General features: G+C 41.2%; 2 protein-coding genes across 2 annotated transcripts; one reads left to right on the top strand and one right to left on the bottom strand.

The window, feature by feature from the left end:
* Position 1: 1 nt before the first annotated feature.
* Positions 2-12,972, bottom strand: LOC117392262 (endoplasmic reticulum metallopeptidase 1). The gene is made up of 15 exons (XM_033990303.2): positions 12,606-12,972; positions 10,817-11,121; positions 9,024-9,151; positions 8,837-8,942; positions 7,731-7,877; positions 7,557-7,649; positions 5,409-5,621; positions 5,094-5,314; positions 4,800-4,974; positions 4,524-4,714; positions 4,297-4,449; positions 4,010-4,212; positions 3,821-3,936; positions 2,794-2,957; positions 2-2,557 (listed from the first exon to the last, which is right to left on the bottom strand). The coding sequence occupies exons 1-15, from the start codon at positions 12,878-12,880 to the stop codon at positions 2,381-2,383; spliced, it is 2,667 nt and encodes an 888-aa protein (XP_033846194.1). The 5' UTR covers positions 12,881-12,972; the 3' UTR covers positions 2-2,380.
* A 7,182-nt stretch (positions 12,973-20,154) lies between these two features.
* oaz1b (ornithine decarboxylase antizyme 1b) lies at positions 20,155-21,909 on the top strand. The gene is given in 6 exon segments (XM_033990307.2): positions 20,155-20,345; positions 20,875-20,926; positions 20,928-21,014; positions 21,125-21,297; positions 21,408-21,493; positions 21,574-21,909. Coding segments are annotated over 6 exon segments (654 nt in total). The 5' UTR covers positions 20,155-20,220; the 3' UTR covers positions 21,705-21,909.
* Positions 21,910-22,125: the final 216 nt, after the last annotated feature.

Here is a 22,125-nt window from a genome sequence, read left to right on the forward strand (position 1 = left end):
AAAGTGTTTTCATCATTTTAATAGCTGTAGAAGTGCTAATAATAAAAGCTTTTGCATAATCATTCCAGTCAATCACATGGATACCCTGTAACAAGCCCCAGCGTCCCAGTCACCATCAGATCAAACGTCCCAAAATAAACACGTGAGAAACATCTGAAAATGAGTCTATCAAAAAAGTTACAGAAGGCATTTTTACATGACAAACATTTAAGAAAATAAAATGAGTGGGGAGGAAATGAGTATTTTCACTGCTACCTGTGTCAGAGCTACGTCCACGAGCTGAAACTTCAGACTCGACTGGTCTCGGGGTCAAAATCACCAGTGGTTCAGTTAAACTTTTAGCAGCATCAGTTTATCACAGACTACAGCACATCAGCATGAAGCAGCAGCGATGGTCTCCCCACGTTTAACTCCTTCAAACGTGATTCTGAACATGTTCTCATCACATATCGACTCTTTCTTTAAATCTCTGTTAAAAAGGATTTCTCCCAAAGACAAACGACCATTTTATTTATGTAAAAAATCTCTACAGCAAATATCATGTTTGCATATCTTTTCTTTTTTTGGTAAACATGCCTTTTATCCATTATCCAATGAAACTAGACTATTACAATTACAGTTTGTGACAAAATAAAACTTTCAGGAGATTTGAAATAGTGGAAAGGTCCCTGACGTAGGGGGGTGGTCAGCTGACTGAACGCATCAGGTTCTGTGATCTACGTTACAATACTTGAACATCTTTAATATTTGCACAGGATAATCAGTTTCCACATAAAAAGTACAGTGCTTTGCCGCTCGAGCATCAGTGTTTGTGGTTCTTTGGGAAGACGTTAAGGCCATTTCAGTTTGAAGTTAAAATCGACAGGCAACATTTAGAACAAAGTGAAACATGGTGGACAATCAGGTGGTTTCCAAAGTGCAAACTCCCGAGACCTGAAATAATAATTACTGAATAACATTTGTGTTGGAAGAGACAACAATAGTGGAGTGTAACGAATTCCACTGGTTCAGATAAAAACCTCTGGACTGAACAGAAGAGGTGAAGCCAGTGGTTCCTAAAGATCAGTCAAGATCAAGAGGCAAAACGGACGATTCCCCTGATCGAGAATATCAGAAATGTTTCATGTTTCTGTAAAAAGCAGATCACAACAGCAGCAAAGAAAAAATAATAAAGACCAAGCACCGAGCAAACTGCAGGTAAATCTGCATCAAAACCTTTTACAGGCTGGAGGTTAGACTTTAACATCATAAATAAAACGATATATTAAATATCTCCCACGTTTTAATTCATCTGCAGTCATTCTGATGCGGTAGTAGGAGATGGTTAAGAAGCCTCTCAAGTTTATAAAAATAGTCCTATCCTCTTACAGTGATGCTGCGTTTCTCTGCGTGAAGAAGTGGATGACATTCATGAGGAGTAATGTTACGTGTTTCTCTTCACACCTCAGCAGCTCAGGAACCACAAAAACAAAACAGGTCAGTTACAACATCCCTGTCCTTGGAAGTTTCCCATCACCTTTAAAAGAAAAAGCCAGCTTCAAACTTAACAAGGTGCACTATGTAACTTTCCTATCGGAGGTTACGCCACCTGCTCGTCTCCCCTCGGCCATTTTAAAGGTCTAACTGAATAAATCGTCTGGAACTTTAACGCCGGACTGTGAAACGTTCCAGGCGAAGCGTTTAAACGGGGCGAACCTCGACACAAAAGCTGCAGACTGCACCTCAACCGTTTTCACCCAAAGTCGTCAGCAAATTAAGACATTAGAAAATAAATACATTTCTATGACAAGATTTTAAGACAGTTATTTTACGCTTCTTTCACAGTTTAGTGCTGATTATTAGCATTCCTCATAGAAATGTGAGAGGTAAAGTACAGAAAGCTACAAATCAGCTGTAATGAGGAATGGTAACGAGCAACATCGCACAAACAAAACGTAATATGTGTTGGCATAAAGTAACAGGAGGCGTTTCCCTCGTTACAAGTAAAAAAACACGAAAGACAGGCAGCCGCGTGATCGTTAAGGAAGAGTGTTAACACAGAATCAGATCGAGCCAGTGGTTGAGAGTGAACCAAGTGCAATGAGGTGATTAAAATAAAGGCACAACAGATCAAGTAAAAAACGTAACTCCTCTCTCTGCCGATCCAGGAGCGAGCACGTGACCACAGTGGCCGGTGGAGCAGTTTGTCCGTGAGCTGCTCTGTGACCGCTCCTGACCACAGGCGTGTCTCTTCCTGTTTGTGAGCTAATACCAGCCTGCGGACACAGTGGTGGTGGTCTCCCTCTCGACCTCACAGGAGAGAGCGTGTGTGTTTAGTGACAAGGCCCGGACTTGATATTCGTGAGTCTAAAGCACCTCGACTTCTCGTCCCGCGGCGGCCTCAGTATCTGTACATGTCGTACGTGCTGACCCAAGACGACGGGAAAGACCAGTCGGGAAATCTGTTGAGCATTTCTTGGAGCTGAGCAGTCCTCTGATCTTTACCGAAGAAATAGTGAGAAGAAATGGCCACGGAGATCATCCCTTCTGGTCCTAAGGGGTCTGGATCCTTCGGGGGCTAAAGAGAAAGTCATTTTAAAAACATAAACTCGTGACGTCCGTGTGATTTCTCAGTCGTCCAGGTCTGATCCATCGTAAAAGAGAAATCAAATCTGTCAACTGGACAAAACGTCGTAGGAGTGAAGACGTTTGGCTTTTTTCTCCAGTTGATAGATTTTATTTCGCTTGTGCTATAACCTCATGATCTTAATCGCGCTCCTCTGAAGTCATAATCAAAAGTACATTTATTTTTACCTGTATTTCAAACCAGAACGTCCAAGCAGGAGCATCAACGCCATGAGAGTAGAACACAAAATACTCTCCGCTGAGATCGTACTGAGGCGTCCCATCTCCAAACGACCAGGTGGACAGACTGGCTCCACGATGGGGCATCAGGTACAAAGACATGTGACTGGGACCTGTGCACAAACAAATGAGCAGGTTTTCAGACGCTGACTGGATAATACTCGTCAGAAGAGTGAAGAAAGAAAGAACTACAAGTACACAGTGGTCTCTCGCTATATCGCGGTTCAACTTTCACGGTTTCGCCATTTTCGATGCTTTTTTACAGCGTATGAACGTGCATTGTGTTGTGCGTCCTGATTGGCTGTTGGACTGTAGACCATTGTGTCGTGCGTCCTGATTGGCTGTTGGACTGTAGACCATTGTGTCGTGCGTCCTGATTGGCTGTTGGACTGTAGACCATTGTGTCGTGCGTCCTGATTGGCTGTTGGACTGTAGACCATTGTCCATCAGTCTCCTCCGTGCCGTGTCTCCTGTCCAGTACAGAATGTGTTCAGACAAATTTACATAAACGTTGGATCTCAGTGTGACTCTGAAGTGCTGTACGTTTGCAATTTGTTTTCTCCCCGACAAAACCCACAATGTCGATGAAACGTTCTGCACCGACAAAGACGCCTACGGTCGCACCCAAAAGGTCGAGGAAGAAGCTAACCGTCGCAGAAAAAGTTGGACTTCTGGACACGCTGAAGGTAGAAGCTCCGCGGCTGTAGGGGGCGACATCACGGAATAAATGAATCTTCAAGGAGGAAAATAACATGGTTTCGTTCTGTAAAACTGAGCTTAATTTTAAAATCGACGAAGGTTTGAACTTTGAGTTTAAACGAGAGAGAAATGTGAGAAAATGTTAACGCCTGTGTGAGAAAAGTGTATAAAGTGTGTGGTGAGGGGTTTTACAGACAAAAATGTAGAGAAAAACTGTAAAAAAGTAAAGACCACTGTACTCAAAATCAAAATTCTAATGACATTCAGGAGCCCAGACCTTTGGCACGGAACGTCATCTTGACCGTTCCCCAGCTCGTCTCTTCTTTGGACAGCAGGCTGAACTCCAAAGGCGAACTCGGCATCACTTCTGAAGCAGGAAGGTACCAGTTTTTCCTAGAAGTTCAACATTTATTCAAGCAGTTGCATGAAAGAACAGTTCAATTTATGGAGGAGACTTGTGACCGACTTGCTGAGGAACTTCACGGGGAGGAACCACGGGTATCCACAAAACGGCCGGTCTTCTCTGCAGTGAGTTCGAACGGTGTCGTTGATCTCTGGGATGTGAGGAGAAATGTGCTGAACAGCTGTGAAATCAAAGCTGTTGATCCAAAGACCGGAATCCTGACTTTCCACTTGTCCTTGAAGATTGTGAAAAGTCCTGGTCGTGTGCTTCATTAAACACAAGAGGAAAAAAAAACAACACTGTATAAACACAATTTGATTAAAGTGCGCAAAAGTGTTTGGATTTTTTACCTGAATAAAAACTCTCTTAGGTCTTGGACTGTCTGCGCGGCCTGAATACGGGAAGAACAAACCCGACGAGACCAACAGGAACATCACAAGAAAAATAGAGCCCAGTCCAGCCAGGATCCACTTTGTGCTTCGGACGAGGTAAATAAAATGAAGCTGAGGCAGAAAACAGGATTCATGAGTGAAACAAGCAGGTCTCAGGGTTTAACGCAGACGCTGCTGGAACTTACGAAATAAGAGGAAAGGAAGATGGTTGCCAGTGTGACTAACGTGGCCAGGACGATTTCAGGGGGGAGCTCAGTGCCACTGCGACCCATTATAGGTGTGAAGATCTCAAACACGACCCACAGGAGGAACATGAAGTGGACGTACGGCAGCGCTAAACCCAGCAGATAAAGCACGCAGTATTTCGCAGACGCTCCTGGAACAATAAAAAAAAAAGATGGAATTACAGAAGCATATTTAAACACACCGCTTCATCACAATAAGGATAGAAGTGTGATTACCTTTATGCTTAAACTCTTTGGCCAGCAGCAGCCTCGTGGCCAGGGGGAAAGCGACCATGAGCATGGGCACGTAGGCAGAGCACAGCCCCTGATGAGTGAGCCACACCAACCCACAGCACCACAGCAGTAAACTCACATCAAAGTACAGGTCCCCCAGCTCCACCAGACGCACACCCTGCACCGACAAAACACAGGAAGGAACGTGCGCTTAGTCTTCAATGGATCTCAACAGTTTCAACGCCAAAATAATAATATTGTCGTAGAAATATAAATGCATTTCCAGCACAAACTCACCCCGTAATACAGGTTTTTGGCCAGTGTGTGAATAAAAACCATCTTGCCGGTGGTCGCAGCGCCGTACAGACACACGCAGGCGTAAAAATGGTTGTACCAGAACATGGAGCGACCCAACAGAGTGATGAGAAGAGCCACGATGAGCACGGACAACAACGTGACGAACCAGCTCAGGATGGCGACGCCGGTGGCACACGCCAGATCCCGAACATAACGGCCACCTGCGGAGAGGACGTCCGGCGTCACGCGACTGCTCTATTTACTCAAACAATTCACCAAAATAAAACAAAGGTGTTATGATTCGGAGCGGCGTACCTGCATTCCCGGGCAGTGACGCCTTCTTTGCCAGGTAAACGAACGTAGCCGCGGCGACCATGTAGTTAAGAATAGTGCCGACACGAGCGGGATAAGCCACGACGACCACGCCCAGCAGGTCAAAAAACACCATGTTACCGTGACGATACTCGGAGGCATCGGCCAGTTTCTCCGACATGACCAGGTACTTGAGAACCGCCAGGATGTTGTCGCCTAGAAACGGAGAAAAAGCATCATTAAAATAAGAAAAACTGAAATCTGTAACTGAAATCTGTAAAAGTTGTAGGAGTGAAGACTTATATCTATTATTTTTTTCTACTCCCATGGTCTTCCGAGCGTTTTTTTCTTCCTCCAAGGTAATATTAGAGTTCAGGAGCATATTTGACTGATCATTTTCTTGCCTCATTATTGACTCTAGATCAGGGTTGTCTAACTCGCTGTCCAGGGGCCAATTGCAGCCCGCGAGAGCATATTTTGCGGCCCGCAGGACAATATGAAAGTTTAATGTTAGTGTGGCGTTACCATGTTCCTGTCACTCGCGCTGTGTCCTCCCGTCACAAAAGATTCAACAAATAATGATGTATATCCATAAAATCCATAAGAATTGGGATATTCCGCTGAGTATGTTGAAAACAGCGATGATGTTTGAGAAGATTTTAACGAGACTCTGCCTCCTGCGGCCCCCAGATGATTTGAGTTTGAGATCCCTGCTCCAGATCCTCTTTTATTTTAACTAAAATCTCTCCAAAAATCTAATCAAAATCAGAGGAAATTATCTATATCAGGAGGAAAAGCATTAGCAAAAAGTTGGACGAGCAGCCAAACGTCTTCACTCCTACAACTTTTTGTCCAGTGACAGATTTTTTCTTTTACTCTGGATCAGACCTGGACGACACTGAAATTTAGTGTCACGATTATCATAGTCAAAATAATTACGATTAACGATAATATCACGATAATGATTAAAGTTCCTGACAGTTTAAAATGTTCTGAGTAAGAATAATTACACTTTTTAATCTTATAAACAGGTCCCATGTTTAAATAACTGTTTTAGTTTGTACTTTGTCATCAGTGGAAACAACTGCGCTTTAACAGAGAATTTTCTGGATGAGCAGGGCCGTCCACAGAAATTTGGGGGGCTTGGGGCAAGAAGTCACACATGGGAACCTTCTAATACAAATTAAACTGCAGAGAGTCCAATTCTGGGCCCCTAAACCCCTGGATAAAAGACCTTTTTGTCTGGATAAGTCGTTTTTTTCTGCACATTCTGCTAATACAACAGCGATTATCTTTGTCGATGATTATCACAATTATATAAGACGATCCCACAAACGATCATTGTCGAGCCTGTTTATCACGACAAATTATAATATTGTTTACTTCCCTAATCATTAAAATAAACTAAATCATTTTAACCGTCGCGTGTGACAGTTCCTACCGAGCGGCGGCTAAACTTTTGCTCCTAAATATTTAATGAGCAGGTGTGGCCTAAAGCGTTTTGTCTTTGCTGTTTCGCACTTAGTAGCAGCGGCGGCGCACACAAGGTCATGAGACAAAGCTCTTTTGTTCTTCCGCCTGGTGGGTTATTACTGTGGAGGACTGAAAAAAGGAGAGAAAGAGAGACGAGGAGGAGAGAGAGAGAAACAGACATTTCATGGAAAATCTTAATAATTCTGTGTTGTTTTTTTTGTCGTGTTGTAAAGTTATAAGGTCGCTCTCAAATGCCTCTTTAGTCTAGTCTTGCTTCTACTAAAAATACCTGCTACTTCCCCTAATAATTCATGCCTTTCACAGCGAGGTAAAACGAACACAAAATTGGAGAGGGAAGTACAGTATTCGCCCAGAGGAGAAAAAGCCAACTGTCTGGTGTTTTAGTGCTGACAGCCCCAATTCTCTGCAAAGTAAAGCAAAATCCAGTGCAGGGGAGGCAGTAAATAAAAGGCTAAAGCGTTGGCCTAGTGTATATCTGTGTTTGCATCTACGGTCCTTTCCTCACTGCGACAGACAGACCGCACAAAGACGGGCAAATGCAATCATCGGGTGGGGAAATGCGTGCACCAAAATGCATTTACTTGTGTTTGGAGATGACAGAAAACCCAGTGATGTGAAGCAGATCTGATGATATTTAAGATGCGTGGCTGGACTCACCCGCTCTCTGGATGGAGTCTGTCAGAATCCTGTCAGCCGTGTCGTACTTTGTGTGATAAATGAACCCGTTCTCAATAAAAGCCAGGTCGATACCTATAAGAAAGAAAAACGAGTTATAATCCAGGCTGTAAACTGCGAATTCTTACAGATAAAAGTGCAAAAGTTTGTCCAAACCTGGGATGTTACCAAAGTCCCGATAAATGCGGAAGTCTGTGTCAGAAGGAATGATGCCACTTTGGAAAACTTCCTGTCCCACGACTGAAGCAAAGGGATGTTTGGCTGCGTTAACGTAAGCCTGGACGAGCCACGGGTTTTCAGGACCTTTACATGAGAGAACCGGCAGAATATTAATGAAATGTGTAAGAAAATATGTAGATTTAATTTTCTTTTAGGACAATTAAACCGTTTTCCCTCCTATAACCAAGGAATATTACAGTACAATTAACCAGAGACCACTACCACTTACGTCATTCCAACTTAGAGTGGAGTAAACCATAAACTGTATTTAAAAAAATGGACTGAGTGAGTGCGACGTCCCCACAACGTTCAGTTCCAAATGAAGCTCATCAAGGCTAGAGCAGTTATAGCGGCTAATTTGTAGACAAGTTCCCACTGCGAGTATCATAGCAACCAAAGAGCAAATCAGGAGCGACGCTTTTGAAGGTAACGCCCCTTCCCGCCCGCACCGCCGGTTTAGCAGGGAGTGGGAGCTTAGCAACGCTGTCAATCAAACCTGTTGCTAACGCTAACAGGAGCAACGTCGGGAAAACAAGACGTCCAATTTGTCTGTTATTAACCTCCCAAGACCCAAACTCTCACGGTTTTATTAATTTCTCTTTGTTATTTGAGCTGATTGGACCCGATGAGTAAAAACAAATAATTATCTTTTTACACGATGTAGTTTCTGAGGAAAATTATGTCACACATGAGGACATTCGCTGAAGATTCTAAACTTTTAAAAACATTCTAAATTGTTCTTCTTCTTCTAAAAATTTGCATTGTGGCCTGGACGACCCAAAATTTACAGATTTACAGACGCAACAGTGAAATAAAAACCCCAGGATCGTGTAGAGCAGATTAATACGAACATTTAAGACCAAAATGACGAGTCTGAAGCAGCAGAGACAGAGAGAGGACACAGTTTTATAATGTAAAATGAATTGGAGCCAGAGTCGATGGAGCAGGAAGTGCACACATGTTCACTTCCTGTTTGTAACGCGGCGGCTAACAGGTTAGCTCTGTCCATTTATATAAACAGTCTATGGAGTTGATGCGAGTACCTGTCTGAAAAACGACTTCTTTGCCCCCGACACCGGCAGCCTCCAGGTTAATAAAAGCTCTGACCTGTTTGGCCCACGGATGCTGAGTTATAAAACCATGACTGGCCTGAAAGAAACAGGGAGCCGATGAAATAAAGACAATAAAGACTCACACACATCCAGCTGCGGGCTTGTCCTTTTACGTTACCTGCAGAATATTTTCCTCCGCCCCGTTAAATAAAAAAATAACTCCGTGATGCAGAGGCGTTGAGAGGTTGGCTAAAGAATGCAGGACTTCCAACATCACAGCACAACTCACTGCATCATCGCTGGCACCTGAAAAGACGCAGAGATTACACAAATATTAAACGATTGGCAATTTGCGTGTTTACTCAAACGGAACTTAATTCTGAAACCATGCAGCCATTGTGCCTAATTGCATCTCTGTCGTCTCGTCGCGTGATTCCGCCAATGAACAGTGGCACATTTGGACGGAAGAATTTGAGGAATGTTAAGACCCATCTGAATACATTGTGACGTGGCTCCAATACGGCGCATGTGACGGCAGAAAGAATACAGAGACATCATGTGCTACGGCTTAATGGATTCCAATTTTTTTTTTTGGTTGGGGCCGTGTTGAGCGTCTGGGTTTGTGCAGCTTAACGAAACCCCTTTAACCTCTGAGAATGTGATGTAAAACTCCTAAATGTTCATCTATATATTCTGACTGCGCACGTACTGGTTTGTAGAATCTTTTCTCCGTGTTTTTTTTTTAATGTTTAGAATTCCTCAGATTCAAAACGCCGCAGGCAGCGCACAAACATGTTTCCTGATCCACACCTCTTTCCTCCAGATGTATTGTCCCACTGGCTGTTTAAACGTGATACAGTACGTTATAAATGAGTCCAGAAAGCAAGAAACAACCACACGATTAAGTATCTGATTATTAGAACAGCTACTAGAGAAATTAACTAAATAAAATGCAGTGTTTAAATGGTCCAATGTCATAATCGTGTGTTATTTAAAGTTGGACATTTGGACATCGTAGCCTTGGTCTTTCACTTAGTTTATCAAATATATGCGTGAAAAACAAGTTAATTGTGTAAAGAGGCCTTTTATTTACAGTAGAGATGGGAAAATAAACAATATTATAATTTATCGTGATAAAAAAAAAAGGTTGACAATAATCGTTCGTGGGACATTTTATATAATCGTGATAATTGCCTCAAAGATAATCGCCCTTACTGCCTCAAAATGTGCAGGAAAAAAACACTTATCCACAGGGGAGACAACAGGGGGACAAAGGGGTCTGTTGTCCAGGGTCACAGGGTCTTAGGGGGCCCAGAATTGGACTCTCTTCCTATTAATTAATACAACAGGGGGCCCGTATAAGGCTTATTGCCCCGGACCTCCAATTTTCAGTTGACGACCCTGCTCATCCATAATATTCTCTATTAAAAGAAAAAAGAACAAAAGATCCTGCAGTTCTTTGGATGATTTCAATTTTGGAGCATTTTAATAGCACCACAATGTGACGTTTCAGGGTCAAGCTTTTCTTCAGACACAAAGGATTCAGTTTCACACCTGTTTTATACAAACTCAAGTCACCTGACCAGTCACGTGACAGGAAAGCTTATGTACACAACTGCCAATCTTATTTCCAACTAACATTTGTGCGGATCTTTTTTCCTGCCGTTTTGTCTTTGGACCCAGCACGTAGTCGGAGCTTTTTATCAGATGTGCACGTCTCCATCTACCACTGCAAGGCTTTTATTTACACCCGCAGCCGCTAAGGGGTACCAAAATACATAAACAACAGATAACACTACGATAACAAGATATGCAACTACTGCCTTTTTCAAATGGTGTGATAAATGTACCAAGATATTGTGAAAAAGTCTGAGTCCTTTGCAACTTTGTAATAGTCTAAAAAACATATTATGTAGCAGGTCAGCATCAGAAGACAAAGTAGAGAGTTAAAAAGTGCAGAAATGTTTATACCTGGACTATTAGCCACTGTATCAAAGTGACAGTTCGCCAGCATCAGAAGCTGGCTCCCTCCTTTTGGTTCCAGGCGCACAGCGATGTTAGTGACACGGTCGTAGAAGCTGGTAAAGCCCCCGAGAAAGTCTATAGAGAAAGAGCCGGTGGGCCGCTGTATATCCACGGTGAGCTGCTGAGGGCCCGCTGCCGTCTCTTCGCGGATTTTTTCGATCTGCTCCAACAAATATCCCACTGTGAGAACTTCATTTTCAGGGCTTCCTGTCGGCCTCGGTCCGACGCTGGTGATCCGCTCGAGGTGCTGCCTACATTGGAAACAAGACAAAGATAAGACGGTGCTGTTCCGATTGCAAACTTGATAGAACATTTAATACCAGATCACATGACTGCATAAGGGTAAGGACGAGCCGCACCAAAACTGAGAAAAGAAACAGGCTTTGAGCTGTTCTGCTTCACAGAAATGGAAAACACTTCAAGGAAAAGCAAAACTAAATGCATTGGTGACACAATCTCAATTTAATAATCTGGTAACAGGCTTTTATACGCAGGCCTGCTCCTGTTTTTAATGTTTTTTATTGACTTGCATATTTGTTTTTTTCTGTTTGTATTGTATTTTAAACAGGGCGCCCATGAAAAAGAGAGTCCAAGTGCTGGCATTGGGTCCCGCTATATAAATAAAGATAAATAAAATAAAATAAAACTCTCACATCATAATGAATCAGGCTTTTTATTTTCATATTTTGACACATGGGTCATACGCGTTCAGTCACATTATAATATTGTTGTTTCCAAATGTTTATTCCCAAGAATGTCCCATGATGCACCCCCGTAGCTCAACAACAATTGTTTAAATGTTCAAAATGTGTTCAAAATGAGACTACAATATTTAAAAATCCATATTAGCTTTCATAAATCACTACAGGGGTTATCTACATTTAAAACAGTAAAGCATTAGTACAGCGCTAAACTGGTCCAATTCCTAGCAACAAAACAGGGAGTACTTTGTTGAAATTGGAAAATGTGTCTCAGATAAAATGTTCATGACCCGTGGGGTGCCCCAGGGGTCAATCCTGGGACCCCTGTTGTTCAGTCTCTACATGCTGCTGTTAGGCCAGTTAATACACAACAATAATGTGTCACACACAACTCTGCAGACGAGTCAGATCTATGTCTCACTGCAGCAGGTGAATCTGGACCAGTGGATTCACTGCATCAACAGATCAGTGTGTGGAGGAAAAACAACTTTCTCCAGATAAACTCAGACAAGGCTGAAGTCATAGTCTTTGTCCCACAGAAACAAAGAGAAAGACTCAGCATCACCTCCAGTCTCTCTCTCTAAAACAGCCCCCACATTGAAGATCTTAGCCTCTGCAAACAAAAATGTCTGGCGTGCCCCTGGTTTGTGCCAACATCTGTGAAGGCGCTTAAAAACATCTCTCTGTCCAGTTGACTTGTTTAACCACAGTTCTAGGGCAAATATAGACAAATCAAACCATTTTAAAGAGCTCTCGGTCATTGCAAAAGAATTAAAGACCACTTTGCGTGACTGTAAACTGTATTATGGCTGTTTGGAGATGCTTTCTGGGTCTGTATCAGTTCTCTAATGTCTCGCACAGGCTCTGAGGGGCCAGCTGGGACTCACAGCCTCACACCTGTGCTTTACCTCTCTGGAGGAGACGCTGTCCGTTGGTTTCTAGGCGGGTCTCTTGGTAAAGTAGAGGAAAGGTTAGACGGAGCTACTCTCCCTTTAGTCTCAAGTCATAAAAATGTGAGTAACCTTGAAGCTTACCTGGCTCTCACTGCGTTAAACTCGCCGCTTGATTTCCCGATGACAAGCTGCTGTAACGACAAATGAACAAGTCCCCACAACACTAAAATAAACACGGACACCAGGGAAGCCGCGAGCCCTTCCCGCAGTAAGTACAAGCTGACTTCAGGCTTTCTCTTTGGGTCTGCGCTGAAGCCATTATCCTCGTATCTGTCTGGGGACGCGCTGGTTTCCTGGGCGAAATAATTATTGGTCCCCAAAGGTTTTATTCTCCGGATAGTGGTGTCGCTCTCCATTTTCGAGCCAGCGGCACTAAACTGTCAGCAGCGTCACGGGCTTCGCGTTTTCGCTGAGCAACCGACGGAGAGCGCGGAGGGACAAACTTCAACTGAGGCGAGCGGAAGAACGAGAGGCTGCGCGTGGAGCCAGGTGACGTCACAGCGTCCTATAGGCGCGAGGGCTGTTAAAATAAATACATTAATTAAAAATAATTAAAAATAAATACAAAATAATAATAAAATACGTTTATTTAAATAATTAAAATAAATAAAATAATACAAATAAACAATATAATTACTGTTTTAAAAAATAATTATATATAAATAAAAAAATAAAATAAAATAAAAACAACTGCTATTCAAAATAAATCAATAAAAATTTAATGATAATAATGTTTTTAAAAAGTGCTATTCAATTTGTCAATGGAAACGCAATTTTGACTATGAAATATTTCTTTTTCTTTCTTGTTTCTCTGTTTTGGTTTGAGTGGGCTTAGGACGATGTTTTTGTGCATAAATAAAAGCCACTGCTCCTCCATCTGACTCCAGCTGAAAAAATTAATAAATAAATCTATAAATAAATAAATACAAAATAATAGTTAGAATTGGCTATGACCCCCACTCTCCCATAATAGAAAACTTAACCAAAGTTATTAAAAAGGGGAAATCTTATATATACATGCCATGTGCATTTTAAAATTGAGCTGGAGGTATCTGTGGTAGAATTGCTGTTTGCAAATGTATCTACGCACATTAAATAAAAAAAAAATTTAAAAATGGCACTAAGTTTGTCTTTGCAGCTAATATCAGCCTAAATAAACAAAGATTTCTGTGTAATCCCAGTCATCAGGTCTGATCTAGAGCAAAAGACGAAGTTCAAATCTGTCAACTGGACAAATTGATGTAGGACATTTTCACTCCTACAACAATTTGTCCAGCTGACAGATTTGAACTTCATCCTTTGCTAAATAAACAAAGTTTTGCTAAATAAACAAATGTAACTTTTTTTCATCATACCTTCAAAAAATGGTGCCATTATTCAACCCCAAAAACATTATTGTTTTCAGATGAAATGGCTTTAGACTATAACATTAATATGGCACTTTTGTGGGGCCAATTACAAACAATGAATGGTAAGATTCAACATCTTCAACTTGTGGTTTATAGTTTGAATATTTCTTGCAAAAACAGTGGATCTCCCATGGATTTATGCCTCTGCCCTCTGTCTAAAATTACAGTGTTTCCCAGCCAGGGGCACAAGGAGGAAGTCCCATTAGGTAAAAGGTCAAAAAAGGTAAATTTACAAAAGGGATTGTTTTTACAGGCCCATTATTAAAACAAGAATCTACAAAATTAAAATATTCCTACTTTTTCCTGACTTTCTAGGTAGTGTTAGGATAAACTGTGATTAAATATTTTGTATAACCACTGCTATGGTTCTTTATTGTACTGAGGTCATGTGACGACAATGAGACTCAGACATGTCAAGACAAACACATGATATTCCAGTCTGTCTAAAACCAAATTAAATAGGCCAAGAACTACTAAAGGGATGATGTTATGACACAGCAGATGCTCGTCTGATTGGTGAAACCTGACAAGACGCCTGTCTGATCTGTGCACCAACGAAGAGGTGCCAAGTCTATCCAATCCAATCCACTTTATTTATATAGCACATTTCACAAACAAATGCAGAAGTGTAAACCATAGAACTCTCACAGTATAGTTTGTGTATAAAACTGTAATGTAATGTACACACAAAGTCTTATTTGACAATTAAAATGAAAGGAAAACATCTTAATTTTGTTGAAGCAGTATGGAGAGAAAAAAATAAAACTGTGCCTAACCTTTGGATGGAATTCTCCTTAAAGTGATGTCATCAACTTTGGTGTTAAACTATAATTTATATTTACAGCAGGTTTTATCATAAAATGTCTTATGCACTGTGATGATACACTGCAGCTGCTGGGGTTTAGGTTTTTGAAGATTCAGATCAGACTTTAATGCTTAAACCAACTGGATTTAAGAACTGAAACAACCCAAATGGGAGACTCGTGTCAGGCTCATTCTGCTTTCTGATTGGAACCAAAACAGCAAATTATAACATAAATATGGAACATCATGTCCAATGTTTTTGTAACAAAGAATAAATCAGCATTGTAATGTTCAGTAAAAGCTATATTCCAGTTGAACATGTTTACCTTGTATCTGGAGACACAGGTCAAGTGTGTCAGTTTTATGAAATTTAAAATCTTACACACGGTTCCTTTAATTACATTTCTTTAAGTGGGAGAGGGGAAGGTCAAAGAGTAAAAGTGAACAGGCTGTACGACACGTTTAAAGTAATATTTGTACACCCAGTGTGTGTCATGCTTAAAAGACATTTGGATTGTCTGGTGCGTTTGGAACGCTCTGTCTGCGTAGGAAAAAAGTTAAAGTTTGACAGTTTATATGTTTGTCTAAATAATTTAGTCAGAGAAGTGAGTGCATAGGTTTAGCTCAGTCACCAGTAAAACAAAAGTCTGTGGTCTAAAAGTGAAACACACAACTTCATTTCGCAACTCACATTTGAAACCAGAAGTTCACATACAGTATAAAAAAGACACATGCACTTTTTTCTCTCTGTCTGACATGAAATCAGACTAAACTTTTCCTGTTTTAGGTCAATTAGGATTCACAAAATTATTTATATTTGTTAAAAGCCAGAATAAACAATTTGAGAAAACTCAGATGATGATACTAATGAAAAGTATGTAAAAGTCTTTAAAAATCCTCCTCTCATTATTCTGGCATTTAGCAAATAGAAATAATTTTGGTAATCCTAATTGACCTAAAAGAGGAAAGGTTTAGTCTGATTTCATGTCTAACAGTGAGAAAAGTGTATCTGTAGTGAATCTAAACTTCTGTTTTCACCTGTAAACCAGGGATTTCCTCACATCAGCTCCAGTCACACATCACTTCAACAGTAACTATAACATCCGTCATCTGTCTGCGTCATGTGGTCTGTGTGAAAGTCCTGAATCATTGTTTATTCTGAGAAATGGGGACTTGAAAACATGAGTCATATTAAAGAGTCAATAGTTTAGAGTTCAGAGATAATCTGGAAAATAAGACAACTAAGAATTATAATTAAGACTAAGTACCCAGAGCCAATACAAACTGAATCAACTGAGCATTAAACAGAATCTACAATTTAAAAAAAGCCAATAATTCATTTGAGATCACACATCAGTCAATGGCAGGAGTAGACACACACACACACACACACGCACGCACACACACCCCCACCCACGCCCGCACACACACACACACACCACAAGTTGACACCGTGATCATGGCCGACCAACAAAATTCCAACTCTGTGTTAACTCTGGGCCTCCCTTTACAAACCTGGGTCCACTCCTCACCGGCCTCGAGCAGAAGATTAAAGATACAGCAGCAGAAGAAGGAAATTCAGCCACGCCATCGATCAAACTGTTTTGTTTTTGGAAAATACGGCAGGACGGATAGACACAAGTGAATTCAGTCCTCTGCGATGTTTGAGAGAACTTAAGTCATTCTACGAAAGAACACATCAAACTGCAAGATCCAAACAGGACGTTAAAGGAAAACCAAAGTTCTTAAAAGGGAAAGTGAAGGAAGCTCTTGCAGCAAGTCCCACTGTTACCTGGATCACGGACATGATGCTGTCAGTGAAGAAACCCAGTGGAGTATTTTCCGTAACCACACCACCTCCAGAACAACATCTGCCAAACTCCACAAAGGTTCCTCCCACCCCAGCGTCTACACCACTGTATCCCACCCAAGAACCCCTGGCTCTACAGGCCTCACCTCCATCATGTGTGGACACCTTTCCTTTCCTCACCAAAGAGGTCAGCCAATGATACAAGCACCAGCAAATCCAGGCAGGACTACTGGACTTGAGAACTGATCCTGCTCTAGAGGAACTGCAACTTCAGCTAAAACAACAAGCAGAAACCACTGACCAACTCACGATGGCTTTCAAGAACCAAACTCGATACAACCACCAGCTCTCGGGCATGGAGGGAGTTTGCCTGGAAAAACTTGATTCGATTTTTTAATTTTTTTTATTACACCTCAGCTAAAAAGTAAACAATTACAGGTACCTCAGAAATGTTGGAGAGAATGCGGGGAACTGAATGTGGACCCTTCACATATATTTTGGAAATGCTCAAAACTTTTGGAATTTTGGAAAAAATGTGTGTAAAGTGATAAGTGAAGTACTGGGATACACAATATTATGGAAACCAGAAATTCAGTACCTACGTAACTTTCGGGATGACAGTGTTATTGAACGTGATAAATACTTCGTAAAGGTGATGTTGATAGCAGCCAAAAAATGTATAATGAGGAAATGGGGGAAGAACATACCACCAACAAAGGACCAGTGGAAAACAACGATTGAAGACATATTTGTAATGGAAAAACTTACACACAGACTGAGACTACAGGAGCCACAAATGAACAAAAAATAGAAAAAAATGGATGTTATATAAGCAAAGTGACTAGAAATGTGCTACCCAGACATGTTTGATGTTCGTGTTTTTGATTGAAAAAAAGGAATAAAATTTAAGTTACAAAAAAGAACCAAACTCGAGCAATCCAGGCCCAAAAGGAAATTCAAAAATCCCAGGATGGACCATTAGAAACACTAGTTGATGTAGTAATAGACAATAGAAAGAGCATTAAAAGGCAGGAACACCTCAAACATCTTCTCTGATTCCTCTTAAATGCAACACTGGACGCTGCTTTATTTTATCCACCTTATCCTCTGTTACCAAGAGCTGGACCTCAGGCCACGACTTTGATACAGAGATAATCATAAAAACAAAGCATGAGGACTAAATCGAAGAGGTGAGCGGTGATTTCGATGTCTATATTTCTCAACACGCTCAACCCTGATGCTGTGTCAAAACCCCTTTATCAATCAACTCAAAGATCAATCTCCAGCAAATGTGACGCAAAAGGCCTCTGAGGCGAACAACTGGAGGACAAGCAGCGTATTCACCATGGAGAAACCCGTCAGCTCCAACAAAGGATCTTCAACCCACGGGGAGAAGAAACAAGTGGATCTGAACCTGAATCTGAACTGACTGATGTATTATAACTCCAAACTCAACCCGGTGGAGCAGGGACGAGGAGGATGTGCAAGAAACATGGCAGCAACAGTAAAAAAAACAAAAACGATTGACTGCTCACTCATTCGTCGACTCAACGGGATTCACACCAACAAGACGACTGAAAATTGCTGCACAACTTAGCCCATTACACGTCACTTATTCAACCACGACAACTAATTGAGTCTCTAGAAAGCCTCAGAGGACTTAAGTGAGAACACAAAAAGATTTGACGACTGGTTCTGAGACTAAACAAACCGGCCTGACCTCAATCTGCCAAAATCAGAGATAAAATACACAGATTTGGTGACCAGTTATGGACAGTTATAGATAATGGAAGTATTTTGTAAAGGGACAGCACATATGAACATTTAAAAATCTAAATATGTAAAGATTATAGCCAAGGACCTTTGAACTCGCTTTGGTTGTGTTAATAATTTTTCCCACGTGCCATTTGTTTTGATTCATGCACTCACACTTTCTTTTTATAGATTATTATTATTATCACAGCTACGTCCCAGGCAAAGGAGGGACAGGATGAGGATGACGACTAACTCAGAGGAGGAAGACGAACCCCTTCAACAGTTCCAAGGACAACTGGACAATCGACGACGAAGACGAAGGAGCAGGGTTGTTGTTGTGTGGTGTTAGGGAAGATCATTGTAGGAGTGGATGAAAGGTTTTGGTGCCGTGTTCTCCATGGGTGAGGTGAGAGTTTTCTTATTATTTGCAAAATGTACACATACGTGATCATTGTGCTTTTGGTTGACGACTTAAATGAAAGGAGGAAACTGTTAAATAACTGTGCTTAGTTTTTTGTATAAACACTTCTATAGTTCATGATTGTACTGAGGTCGTGAAGACAAGGCCTGAGATCACAGCTGTGAGACTCAAAGTTAAATGTCACCACAAATACATGATATTCCAGTCTGTGTGAGGCTGACTGACCTGTGCACCAAGAAAGAGGCGTTAAGTCTAAACGATGGCAGCCTCCCTCTATAGTTTGTGAATAAAAGTCATTGTATAAGTGTAAACATCCAGTCTCTGTATGAAAATGTCAACAGACTCCTTGTATAAGTGTTGCTTTCTTCTATTTGATTAAGTAAACTCGCTGGACTTTACTTCTGTTTCAAGTGTATTCTTTATCTGAGCAGAAACTAAAAAAAACATGAGAGGAAAAGGCTGTTTTCCTCTACAGTAGGCCTATCAGACGATTATACTGTAGCCTACTGTTTCAACAATAGACCTGGGCCCTGCCTACTTCCTCAAAAGTCTTCAGCCCTTTTTCTGGTTTATTGGCCTGTCATGCTGGGAGAGTAAAGGTCTTCAAAATCAACTTTAATTTAGAGTCAAACCCGAGTTAAATGCTCTTAAAGACATTTTATGAAGACATAAGGTTTCTATTCTGGAGATGTTTGGCTGTGACACTTTTGGGGGCTCTAACCTTAATGTTGATCTGTCTCACACACTAATGTTTATTTGTTTTGACTGAAGCTGATTTCTAATTTACTGTAAAATGTGCTGCTAAATTTGGGTCAGTTCAACAAAACTTTGTCCTGGGACTCACAGCCCTGTGTGCGCTGCTAATACTATTATATTATAAATTAATATAATCTGAAACAGACCGTCTCAGTTTAAGTTCAATTCTTTTTTTTCTTTTTTTTCCATCAGCTCAGGCTCAAAAACAAAAACACCACATGCGAGCAGCGATTTTAACACTTGATAAAGGATTTACGCACTTTTAGACAGTAGTTGTTTACAGTCATTACACTACCGCATAATTTGATTCTTTTACACTTAATTTTGAGACTTTTTTAGCTCGATGGGGCGACATTAGCTCTTTTAGCTCTGAGCCTCTGCGGTTCTTTGTCAGGCTGGAACAATACACGGGCCGCACTTCCGGTCACACTTCAAAGTAAGAATTTGACTTCATAAAAAACGTGTTTGTTACGTTGAATTAATTTTCAAACAATGCTAACAACTGTATTTATAGATTATATAAAAGTTTAATAGTTAAAAAAGGCAACGTGTACCTTCCAAACACAAGACATTGTGTGGTTAGTTTTAATTTATTTTGAAATAAGTTCAGGGCGCACACCGGACGTGCCTCGTGTCCTTTGTGTCACGTGCGTTTTACAGCAGTACGTCGTCTCTGTTCGTCATTGCGCAGCTGAGCAGGAGCAGAGACAGGTCCGTTCGTGGTTCTCGACCCGAGGCCGGATGGTAAAATCCAACCTCCAGCGAATCCTAAATAGTCATTGTTTTGCTCGTGAAAAAGAAGGAAAAAAACAGCCCATTGCTACCATGGCCGATCTTAGTAATAATATCTGTGACATGATTGGGAAGTAAGTAAACAAATGTGAAGCTAAGTGCTAGCTGCTAGCGGCTGTGGGGGAGGGGAGGTGTTAGCTTAGCTGGAAACCACAGTGGAGCGGAAGTTGTTTACAAGTTTTATTTACTTGTCACGGTGTAATTTAATATTTTGACCTGTTGCAGCGGTGCATCGTAGCAGCAAACTTAAGTATCACGATAGACTAACCCGTGGTACAAACAGAATTCTATGTAAATGCGGATTTTTAATAATTCAGCCTTAAATAACTAAAGCGTCAACATGTAGGTGTAAATTTAAACTACGTCCTTGTATTTGTTAGTTATGTACTCCTGGTTATCCACTGTGGGGGCTAACACTACGGATTTATTTGATTTTAAAGCTGTTCCAAGTTCACAATTTTGTACATTACGCAACAATGGTGGATGGCCAAATGCTAGGTATTCCAGCTTAATAAAATGGTCTTCTGTTGTCTGTATAACGTCAGTGGCTCTATTTCAGGTCCTACTACGTAATGCTGATGTCTGTTTGTTTTTCTTCTGCAGCCTCTCCCTGCACTTTAGTAGTACCCGTGGCCCAGGGCCTCTGTGGTGCTCCTGATGCCCCTCTCCCACCCCTGAAGATCCCAGGTGGGCGAGGGAATGGCATTTGGGATCACACTCCTTCAGCTCAGCCACTCTACTCAGTAAGTATCTGTTACCTGTTTACAGAAGGCTGTTTTTATTATGTTTGCAGGGCTCATCAGATCCCTGTTAATGTTTTTTTTTATGAGATTTCATGTTCCTTTGTTCCCAGGATCGAAAGTTGACTGTCACTGAGGAGCCAGCAGGGAGCGGTCGCCCAAGGATACTGCACTTCCAAAGTCGACCTATTGTTACTAAGACAATACAGTGGGATGCTGTCCTGAGCAGCAGTGCACTCTATGTGGAGATTCCTCTTGACCCTCTTCCTGAAGGCAGCAAGGAGAGGTGAGGTCCATTAAACATCCATTTCAGAGAATCGTGTTGCTCAAAACCATTTAATCAGCTTGTACAACTGCATTATTGCTGTTTACTTATCTACATTTTACTGTGTTCAGTTTTGCGGCTCTCCTGGAGTACGCTGAAGAACATCTGAAAGTCATTAGCGTGTTTGTCTGCTTTTACAAGAATAGAGATGATCGTGGTATGTGCTATAGTTCTTTCCATTAGGCTCTAAATGTAATTGCAAGAGCTGTAACATGTTTTTTGTTCCTCTCCCTGCAGCTAAACTTGTGCGTACCTTCAGTTTTCTTGGCTTTGAGATTGTGAAACCAGGCCATGCCCTTGTCCCACCTCGACCTGATGTTTTTTTCATGGCCTACAGCTTTGACAGGGACTCCTCGGATGAAGAGTAACTGATTGGATGTCGAGTCCTGGTCACACACTTATTCAATTTTTCCTCATCTCAGCTCTTTTCAGAGTACTCAATGTTTTTTGGCACTATTTTTCTGTTTGGCATTTAATTCCTGAGTTTGTCTTCAAGGGAAAACTTGGTGTTCTGTTAATCCATTTGCCCTTCTGTTTTATTATAACTTAATCATTAAAGAACCTTTGTCGTCACTCGCTGCAATTCCTGTTTTTTTTCTTTTGCATCAAGGTCATCTAGGTGAATATTTTTAAATAGATGTATATATATTTTTACATTTCAAATCAGGTTAAAAATGATTCATTTCTTGATCAGGTTCACATTCTCACCATTTTCCAAGATTGTCTTATGGGGAAATTAAGTCTTTCCTCAATGATTTTTATCCCCCTGCATTATTACTTTTAGGTAAA

This window comes from Periophthalmus magnuspinnatus, chromosome 23, assembly GCF_009829125.3.
Source record: "Periophthalmus magnuspinnatus isolate fPerMag1 chromosome 23, fPerMag1.2.pri, whole genome shotgun sequence".
Lineage (NCBI taxonomy): Eukaryota > Metazoa > Chordata > Actinopteri > Gobiiformes > Gobiidae > Periophthalmus > Periophthalmus magnuspinnatus.